General features: G+C 37.1%; 1 protein-coding gene across 2 annotated transcripts in view; it reads left to right on the forward strand.

Moving 5' to 3' along the window:
* LOC107087214 (collagen alpha-1(XXVIII) chain-like) overlaps window positions 1-10840 on the forward strand; it is a 54352-nt gene that overhangs the window by 4088 nt on the left and 39424 nt on the right. For both annotated transcript variants that reach the window (XM_015378662.1, XM_015378670.1), the window contains exons 4-11: window positions 2109-2129; window positions 2218-2280; window positions 6818-6871; window positions 6968-7012; window positions 7147-7173; window positions 7569-7613; window positions 7739-7783; window positions 8195-8248. In XM_015378662.1, the coding sequence (XP_015234148.1) occupies window positions 2109-2129; window positions 2218-2280; window positions 6818-6871; window positions 6968-7012; window positions 7147-7173; window positions 7569-7613; window positions 7739-7783; window positions 8195-8248 (354 nt within the window). The remainder of the gene's footprint in view (window positions 1-2108; window positions 2130-2217; window positions 2281-6817; window positions 6872-6967; window positions 7013-7146; window positions 7174-7568; window positions 7614-7738; window positions 7784-8194; window positions 8249-10840) is intronic.

Below are 10840 nucleotides of genomic sequence, written 5' to 3' on the forward strand. Positions count from 1 at the left end.
TTGATCTGATTGGTTTATTTGGCCCGTCTATCACCAACATAGGCCAATCAGCTAACCAGTATTTTCGCCCCTTCCCAAAATTACTTCAACAGAAGGTTTCCAGATGGATATGCGGAGCAAATCCATCTGGCGGAGTCAGGTTAAAAAAACAGAACCGGCAAAAGGTTTCTTTATTTTTCATCAATAGCATATTTCAAGACTCTAGTGCCGGCAGTAATTAGCAACCAGAGAGCCCTTTCAATTAAACTTCTCTTTGCATCTTTAATTGGCCTTCATCAGGAATCATTGATTAAGATCACATGATTTAAAACGGTCTAAATTGTTTGTCTATCAAAAGGAGTAGAGTTAAAATTTTAAGATCTTTAATCCTCCTGTAATTTTTTTTCATATTAATTGATTAGTAAGACCAAAATCTTCCAATATTTGGCTTTTAAGCACTGAATTAGTCACTAAAACTGAGTTGTGGTTTTAGTTGAAGTTTAGGAATGTCGCATTTTAAACTTTAATCTTTGTTCTGCTTCCAAAAAATTGCAGAAATTGTCTCCTTATAAGGTGCAGATTAGGAATCTGTGTCAGAGCCCTATAAGACATTTAATGGTTTCATTAGACTAACACCTGAGTTCTGCTCAGACAGAAAAAGTAACAGGTTGCTCATTTTCCCAAAACATAATATATGACAACTTGGCAAGATTTTGAATTCTTTCGAACAAATTAATTAAGGAGACAGAACAGTAACATGTTTTCGGTGTACATGCTCCTACTTGCAAAAAACATCCAAAGCTCACAACATTTCACTGGAACTTATGTCACCGGTGAAATTGCATGTTTGTTTGATAATTGTTTTTCTCCGGAGGGCAGAAATTGATTGGAGATGGAAGCATCAAAAAGCCATTATGTGAACAGGCACTTTCCAAATGTTAGCACTTCTAGTTTCACAATGCACCCCATAACAACTTCCCCAGCTTGTGCTGCCGATGACAGCCAACGCTATGATTTCCTGGCTTATTGCATCCCTAATGTACACCTGCTGCTAGACTAACAGGTCTGCTCTAAACGCTGGTAACTTAGATTGCCACCTACGCGCCTACTCAAATCAGCAACAGGGCTAAAAAACATAGAGATTTGTCTGTAAACATTCATATTTAAAATTTAGAAATGCCAAAGCATTTGCACCTGATTGTTTAGGTTAACTTTAATGATTGTTTTTTTTATAAGCCACTGTTGGGTTAATAACAATATGTGCTGCACAACAACATCCCACAGTCAACATCTTGACTTTTGGTCGGCACATATGCTAGGTATTAAAGCTCACTGTGGGGAAAAAAGGATGAAGTAAGCGCCAGAATCTAGTAAGAACATGCAACACATGCAATTTTATCCAACAAACACTACTTTAGGCTGGAGCTGAAGTGTTGACACAGGTGGTACACATCGAAATGCCATGAATGGTAAAGTTTATGGGAAACTTGTGCAAAAACATCCAAAGCATAGCATCTGACAGACCACATTCTGCTGGCATGCTAAGGCCCAGCAGCAGCTAGGATCAGACTTTCATCTCATTTCCTTGTAGAGGCAGCATCTGTATGTCATAAGCATGTGCCTCTGTACCAGCTCAGAGGTTTTCTTTCATCTTTGGTCGCTTCATTAAAGATGTAGCTCTATAAGACCCTGCAGCCTGTTTGCATGGCTTTACGTCCCAATGCTCGACCTTTTGTCGAAATATTTTATCGCTCACCACGTTTTCCTTTAAATGGATGTAGAGTTACATATTGGACAATTTGATCTGCTTTCAAAAGAAATCAGAGTTCTGGCAAGATGGGTCATATAAGACAAACAGGATGTAATCTGAGGAACCAGATGGGTTATTGTTCAGTCCTTTGTGGAGAACAGATTTAAAAAAGAAGACTTCAAGAAAGATATTTCATAGGCGACTGGTTAAACCATCTATTATTACGTATCATAAGTAAGCTTCAAACAAGAAGATAAATCAGTCCCACTAAGCTGAGCCTAGCTATCATGCCCAGTGCAGTGTAATAAAATACAAGTCTTCTTTTAAAATCCACTGAGTGACTCAGACTAATTGACTCTGTTGTGTTTTTTGCCCACAGACAGCGCTGGCAGATGAAAATGTAAGTATTAAAACTACAATTATTCTAAATTGTGTTTGGTTTTTGGTCCATTTGCTCTTTTTCACTCTCAGTTTTGATGGTTTTGCAGTGTCCATTATCCCAAAGTCAGTGTCAATGTGAGAAAGGTGAGAGAGGACCCACAGGCTCTCCAGTAAGTTATACTTCATTGTTATCCTATCATACATAATGGCTTTTATGTGGCTTAGTCATTGAGCAGCTAACAAGGTACTAATCTGGGAATAATAATTTTGCTCATATGCAGAAATTAAAGTAGTTTGTAATAGCATTCAGCCATTTTAAACCATAGGTAACCACAGTATTATGGATATATACATGTGACACAAAGGCAGACCGACCTGAAATTTGAAAAAAAAAAAAAAAAATTAGAAAAATTGAAAAATCATTAAAAAAAAATAATAAAAAAAACATTTTTGGAAAAAAATCTAAAATAATAATAAAAAAAATACATTCAAAAAGCATACAAATTAAAATAAAAAAAGAAAATCTGTGAATCTCACTTAGAAGATTGCAATTTCTAAAGCATAATCTGAAGGGGAAAAAAAGAATTAAAACAAAAAATAAATTTAAAAACCATAAAATCTGGAAATATATATAATGTTTGGGAAAAATGCAAAAAAAAATTTAGAAAATAAAAAAACTGATTAAAAAACTTTAATCGGAAAACAGCAATTTTACAAATTCTAAAATCTTTTTTATTTAAATGTTCTTCTAAATTCAATCAACTATATGTGTTCTTTGCTTGCAACAATGAGAGAAAAAAATTGAGTTCTTTCTTTACAATATTTGGCTTTATTACATTTAAAAAAAAAATCACTTTTAAATACATCAAACCTGGAAATGACATGAGGTTAACCCAAAATTGTCTTCTATAAAAGATCCTTCATTAGGCTCATATAAAGCTGGTTTCACTACAGCTTTCTGACAGGACAGGACCCTCTCCATCTTTCAGCATCGCTGGTAGAGAGATATAAAAATATCTTGTTTTTCTCAATGAGGCATTTTCAAAACAACTCTTTCTGTTTAATTTTGAAAATTGAATAAATGACTGCCTCATTTATCAATCCTATCATACTTTTTTTCTGAAAAAGGAGTAATTAATTAAGGGTGTTAAACAATCCCAACATGCAACGCAATAAATAGAGGTATTTATTAATAGAAGAAGAAAAAAAAGAATCTTTTGGAAAGATTTCTCCCTCTGATCGTGTCACAGCTTCAACACACGAGTCACTCACGAGAACAACCAAAATATTTCCAATTTTAATTAGATTTTCTTGCAACCCACAATTTCTGATGGGGAGCTAGTTGTGAGGTGCTAATCTCCTCTCGTGACCGCTTTCCAAACTGCACAACGCAATACCTGATTGGGCCAGGAGTCAGTCTGATCCCCAAACTTCTGACAAAACTGGAAAATTGCCTCAAAAACAACCTGGAATGGTATATGCCAGGCTTTAGGCTCGTCCCAAATCAGAGGTTCAGTCCCTTTTGGAGTATCCAAAATGACCTTAGAGGAGGGGTCAGACTAAGGCAGAAACAGAAACTGGTCTGAGTTTGGCAGATGGAGGCCCCCTATTGGCCAGTACATACAAAATCTAGAACACATGTCATGCCACACTATGCAGATGCTCTGTCTGCACAGATGAAACCAGCCAAACAGTTAAAGTGGCTGCAGCAGCATAACAGCCTGCACATAACAGGCTGCTAATTAGTGCGCTGATACCAATACCAGTATCGGACAGAGCCCCGATCAAGCACTAAAATGGTGGTATCAGCGAGTACCAACAAATAGGGCACCGATACCATTTTGAGAGTCAAAAAATTATTCAACAATTATCATCCATTCCAGGTAGGCAATTAAAAAGTTCTACTGGATTTACTTAGTATTAGTCTTTTTTCTGCTTCACAAAGGTAGGCAGCAGCTTGACAAAGCCATGATGGCAATTATTTTACATCCAAGCAGTATGCAGTTCTTCATATAATAGACATCTAACCTGAGTAAGTGCAGAATAGCAGATTTAGACCAGTTATCTCAAAAAGCCACAATACATTCAAAAAGGGTGCATAACTGATTTCTCTACCATTCCTGCAAATATTAGTGGGCAGTAAATAGGTAGACTGGTTCTGGCACTAGGGATGAGGCATGTACCCAAAGGAGAAAAAAAAACTTAACTCAGGTCACCAAGCCTCTTTTACAGCTATTATAATTACTTCTACATACCAACCAGTTGTTTAGGCGACACCTCAGGAAAACAGCCTCTCTTATCTAGTATCAGAAAATCAAACGTGAAATTTACCAAACCCTCCTCAGACCAGCAATGCATTAAAATGATTAACCCATCAGCATAGTAGAGGATCTATAGTAATGAGGGCCTGATTGTCTGAGAACCTTATTAGAAAGGACCAGAAGCTCTGGATGATCAGAAGGATGCAAGAGGGTTTTTACAAAGAAAACCCAACAAATGGGGTTCAGGAAGTGTGGCACATGTGAGTGTTTTTTTACCCATTTCATTAAAATCACTAACCACATCCATAATAAACCACCTCTGCTGTATTCTGCTCCTCTGCTGCTCCCAGGCATTAAATCTGTCTCCTTTACAATCAGTGAAGAGGACGGCACCGCAGACAAAGACTCCTACAGGCCACATAATTGCAGGGTTCAGAGGAGTTTAGTGACTTGTGCGGGTTTTTAGAAGTCTTGTCTCCCCGAAGCAGCGAGAGTAAAGCGGATGCCTCACATTCCTCCAACAGTTTATGGAGAACAGGTCTAAACATATATTTACATGGGAAATCAGCAGGGTCACGTCTGTTGAAGGAATCCAGCCTCTTGGGGTCTGTCTGAGAACACATGCTTGGCAGATCCAATGCTACATGCAGGACTTTCTTTGCTTGCCAGACATGCCGTGATATGGACTTGCCTTTTGGTCCAAAGAAAAGGTCAGTCTCAATCAGACAAGGTGATTATTGCTTTGAAGTATTTTCTCTGGATTAGAGCAAAGTAATTACCCAGAAGGAACTCTGAACAAAAGCTGTTATACATCAGGGGCGTCAGGGGATGCAGTGATGGAAGCAGTGTGTGTGGCCACAGATAGCAGGGATAGACTGAACACTGGAGTGTTCACAGAATCAAATACTGGAAAAAAGGGACAATTAAGCTTTAGTTAAGTTCGACTGATGACCTAAGCTATGTTTTTTTAAACAGATAATCTCTTCTATTGGTATGAAGAGCTTTAAGTGCTGAAGATGGAAGTTTTAAAGACCATTAATGGTTCTATTCAATGATGGATCTCTATGATAACACCCAATACTTCTGGATGCTCTTTATTCATTAATTTAATTCAATTCAGTTTATTTAGCCAATTCACAACACACGTCATCTCAAGGCACTTCATAGAGAATATTTAACCAGATCAGACTGGGTCAGAGTTTTCTATCTAAGGAAAACCAGCTGATTGCATCGACTTAATGTCTCAAAGGCAATACCTCACATCAAGCATGTTTGTTGCGACAGTGGAGAGAAAAACTCCCTTTTAACAGGAAGAAACCTCCAGCAGAATCAGGCTGAGTTTGAGCGGTCAATTGCCGAGGCCGACTGGGGTTCAAGGAGACAGAAGCAGACATACAGAAAGAAGCAAAGATACAGAAGGCAACAGTCAACCAGCTCCACAGGTGGCCCCGGCCAGGAAACACACAAAGCACAGCCACGCAGACAAGCCCCTGAGCCAGCTCCCGTGTCAGAGGATGAAAGAGAGCACATACACTTAAGTCACAGTCAGAGAAACAGGACTACACTGAAAAACAGGCCAAGCTCCAACATACATCATCTATAAACAAAGTTGTTGTTGGCAGCAGCACAGCTGTCACGAGTACAAGGCAACGAAATGTGATTTGCATCTATCCAGAAGTGCTTTACAGGATATAAATATTATTACAGGTGTATGTAAAAGCAAAAAGTAATAGTTAGGGACTGTAAAAAGTTGTGTATAAATATAAATATGAATATGGGAGCTACATGCACAAATTATACAGAATATACAGGAATGTTAGGAAAAGGATTATATATGTATTAGCGGGTTTATAATACAAGATAAATAATGGCAGATAAGATTTACAGATTGTATACAGATTGTATACAGATTATATACAGATTGAGTGAGGAACAGTGTGAGGAAAGTCCATATGTTATTATTGTATGGGGGGGGATACAGTCCTTATAGTTGTGTCAGGAGGCGTTCAGGAGCATGACAGCTGTGGGAAAGAAGCTGTTCCGGTGCCTGGTGGTTCTGGTCTGTAGGCTTCTGAAGAGATTGAACTAAAAAATACTGCAGAATGGGAGAATAGAGAATGAAGCAGGATGATAAAAAGGGGTCCCCATGTCCTCCAGCAGTCTAAGCCTATAGCAGCATAACTATAAAGATAGCTTAGGTTAACCTCAGACACTCTGACTAAAAGCTCTATCAAAACGGCAAATTTTAAGCCTACCCTTAAAAGTCATCTTCAAACCCATAACCACAACTCAAAGAAATTAGAAGAAATATTCAACAGTTCAAAGCCCATTTATCAGCTTGTTGTCCTTGACTTAAGAGTTATTACACAAAAGAACAAATGAGTAGTCTGAAGTGGTTGAGATGTTTTTTTTTATCTTAAAATGCCTGATTTGTCTTCTTCAACAGGGAAAGAAAGGACGTCCAGGAGAAGATGGAAGCCCCGGCCTGAAGGGGCAGAAGGTGCTGCTAACCTTCAGCTATAAATATGTTTTTCTAAAAATAAATCTGCTATACTAAGATGCCCTTTTCAAGTTAAATCAAATCATCTTTCCTTAGGGTGAAAGTGGCCTCAGTGGACTTCCAGGTCAGGAAGGAGCAGAGGTGAGCCTAAGGTCTTCCCTTTGGTCCACTGAGTTGTCCTCTGTGCAAAACATCCACCAAATGCTATATTTTTTTTTTGCAAATTGACATCTCTTGTGTACTCCTGAGTAAACAAAGCTGTCTTACACACACAGGGTAAGCCAGGATACAAAGGAGAGAAGGTACTGTATGGATTCTGGTGCAAACCCCTCTTCTACCTCTTTAGTTTCCAAAACACAAGGTTCCCACATTCATTTAAAGTCATTATAAATGACAGTAAGAGGATTATGAGCTTTAGACATGATGACAGGCTGCAAATGTAAAAAGACTGTGGCATTTTCTTGCCCTTTGTTCAACCATGTTTCCTCTTAAAACTGTCTGCATGTATCTGTACATTCTTGTGTCTGTTTCTGTGTATTCCCATGGCATTAGTCGTGCAAATGAGCTCTGAGCTAAACCCATAAACATATGTATTTTTTTAAAGCTAGATTGTGTTTGAGACTGCAGTATTTATCAGAGGCATGGTATTTGAGTTGGATGCCTTGTAGGAACCTGAAATTTGTTTATTCTCTCACAGGGAGAGAGAGGAGAGTGTGGCACACCAGGCATTAAAGGAGACAGAGTATGTTTGTACATATTTCTTATTCTAATGTGAGAGTAAATATAATCTATTTGAATATAATGTACGTTTGCTTTCCTTTTAAATCTGTGAAATTACTTTCTAAAGGATAAAAATGTGTTTTTCAGGGTCCTGAAGGCAGTATTGGTCCAAGAGGAAACCGTGGACTTCAGGTTCTTCTAACTTTTCCATATTCTTATATAGGAATCGATTAAATCCAACTACTGCTTTTTCACAAACAAAAATGTACAGTTGATACAAACTATACAAAGATATAGTGGTTCTTTTTTTGTTGCTTTTAAGTCCACGTTTCAGACGATCAAACAGGTGATAATTCCAAAATATGAATGAGAACAAAAAGCAGCTATTAAATCATAATTTCCTTTTTCATTTAAGTTGGTTTGTATAGCCTTTGTCACTACTTAAGCAAATCAAACTGTTTTTTTCATGAACTCATTTGGTTTTGTATTATATTTAGACTTGATCTGAAATGTTTATAAGTAGGAATAATAAACTGTAATTAAAAATGTATGTGTTAACAAATAGGATCAAATTCAAAATTAACATTTATTTGTTTTTTTTAGGGGTTGCCTGGGCAACCAGGTGATATGGGACCTGAGGGAAACATGGGCAAAAAAGTAAGTGTTTACCTCTGATATTCTTCACTTTTAATATTAATCTTTTTTTTTGATAAACTTGCTCTTTGATTTAATTTTGTGATGTAAATTTGATCAGTTCTGTTATGAGCCTAAGGATTAACCAGTAGTGTTGCCTTCAATAAAGCCATGTTTTTTTTTTCTTTACAAAGCAGCAAATGTGATTTTTTAAGTGGAAAAACGTTTGTTTAATATGAAAAAATTTCCACTTCAACATAATAAACTTGCTTTTCAAGTTAAAACAAGTTTATTATGTAGCACATTTAAGTAGCGCAACAATTGAAAGTGCTGTAAATTAAAACAAAAAAAGAACTGCATTGCAGTGGGATACAGGCAATCCAGATAATAAGGAGGATAAAAAATGTTAATTAGAATAAGATAATTATATTTCAACATGATTGATAGAAATGAAAAAACTCCGGCTGAACTAACAAAATATATTTTTTAGATAGCACCTGCAAAGGCTGCTCTTAAGAAATAAATTCTTAATCTGGATTTAAAACAGTTTTGGGTTTATGTCTTTTTCTTAGTTTTCTTACTCAATATTTGTAAAGCATTCAAACTAAAAGCTGCTTCTCCAAGTTTGGTTCTGCTTATGGCAGTACAGAGCAAATTACAGGTCTGGGCGGGTGATAAATTGAAAGCAATTTGTGATTCATTTTGGAGACACTCAGTGATTTATAGACTAACAGAAGTATTTTAAATATTCCCTGGGAGTCAGGGAACCACCGTAAGGACTTTAGAACTGAGGTGATGTACTATCTTAGTACTAGTGAGGACGCAGACAGCAGCGTTCTGAATCAGTTGCATAAAATGTTTTTTCAAGGTCCTACTGCCACATTAGTCCTTTAATCCTAAAGATGTTCTTTAAATGATTGAAGGACAACTTTTTTACCGTCTTCACATGCCTTTGAAGTCTCAGGTCTGAATCCATCACTACACCCAGATTTAGTGCCTGATTGGTTGGTTTCTTGCTGCGTAAACTTGAGCCCGGTGCTAACTTTTCAGCACTATTCCTTTAGTTAAAAAACGTATACTTCAGTTTTGTTTTGATACAGCAGAGGAAAATTGTGCCACGTCCATGTATTGATTTCTTTTTTGCATTTACAGCAGCAGTTGAATTGGTTCATAGTTACCTAGTGATTTCATAATGTACAGCAGTAGGTCGTTCAATTGGATCTGAGTTAGGGAAGCATGTAGATTGTAAATACAAAGGGCCCTGAGATGGACTCTTGTGAAACGGCACATGTGATATTTGTTTCTGATGTAAAATTCCCTACTGACACAAAAAAAAACCTGTTGTTTCAATACGATTTAAACCAGTCCAGCGCTGTACCAGAAAGGCCGACCCAGTTTTTCAGCCGCTCTAATAAGCTCTTGTGATCAACACTGTGGAAGGCTGCACTAAGTGCAGTAATGCCAGCTCTGTGGTTCTTCCAGTCTGCATTTATATGGATGTCATTGAACATCTTGATATGGGCAGTGTACTGTAGAGAGTACGGAAGCCTGACTGGAAGATATCGGAGACACAATTGGTCTTTAAATAGATGTAATTCTGTAACATATGTAGTTTGTTCAAAAGCCAAAATAGACCATTTCCCCCCCAACGTGTTCAAGATGATTTTCCTGTGCAACATAAATATACAACATCTACAACACATCTCATGCTACACTATGCAGACGCTCTGTCTGCACAGACGAAGCCTGCCAAACAGTTAGTGGCTGCAACAGCATGATAGGTTGGACTATTTCCTGTTTAGTTCAGCTTTTCATTATTTAACCCCTCAGCAGTGGTAATAGATATTGAGTTTTGAGATAAGTTTGACATAATCTCAAAAAGCGAACAATATTAAAAAAAAAGTGGTGCATATATGATTTATCTTTGTTTAATAATTAGATTTTTGACATCATGCACTTTATGTCAAAATGATTAGCCTTTAATAGCATTTAGATGCATCTTCAAATGGTAAAATATGAAAACACTGTGAAAGCAGCTCTGTGACCAATAATTAGACATTAATCTGCCAATGTAAGATTTTCTTAAATCAGTCCAACATTTCATTTACCGATTCTGTCGAGAGTCCTTTGAATCAGCTTTTTTCTTCTTGATATGACCTTTTGTTGTCACATCCAGTCGCTAAACAGCTTCATCTTTGGCAGTCATCTTTCCCCAGCAGTGGCTCACTGTTAAACCTGGGTCAAAAATAGAGGCTGACAGGAAACCTTCCACATCTCTCCCTTATCGACAAATAAAGAGCATAAGGAGGTCACCTGCAAAGACTAAAGTGTTACCCAGTTTGTGATGGACCATGACCTGAAGGATTACAAATTTAGATTCTCCTATTCACGTCTTTCTTAAGCCTTTTATTTGAATTAAGACTGTGAGCATTATGGGCTGATAAAACATTTTACAATCAGAAATATTGATATCCTAATATAAAAAAATAACTATAGCTATAGCAATCGTATATTCCAGTTCTGACCTCGGAGACTAATAATTAGGTGGAAGGAAATTGATTGCATTGGACTTTGTATGAAGGTGTTAAGGCTAAAAAAAAAAAAAAAAAAAACACA

The sequence above is a fragment of the Cyprinodon variegatus genome, unplaced genomic scaffold (genome assembly GCF_000732505.1).
Source record: "Cyprinodon variegatus isolate N-32 unplaced genomic scaffold, C_variegatus-1.0 Scaffold9, whole genome shotgun sequence".
Taxonomy (NCBI): Eukaryota; Metazoa; Chordata; class Actinopteri; order Cyprinodontiformes; family Cyprinodontidae; genus Cyprinodon; species Cyprinodon variegatus.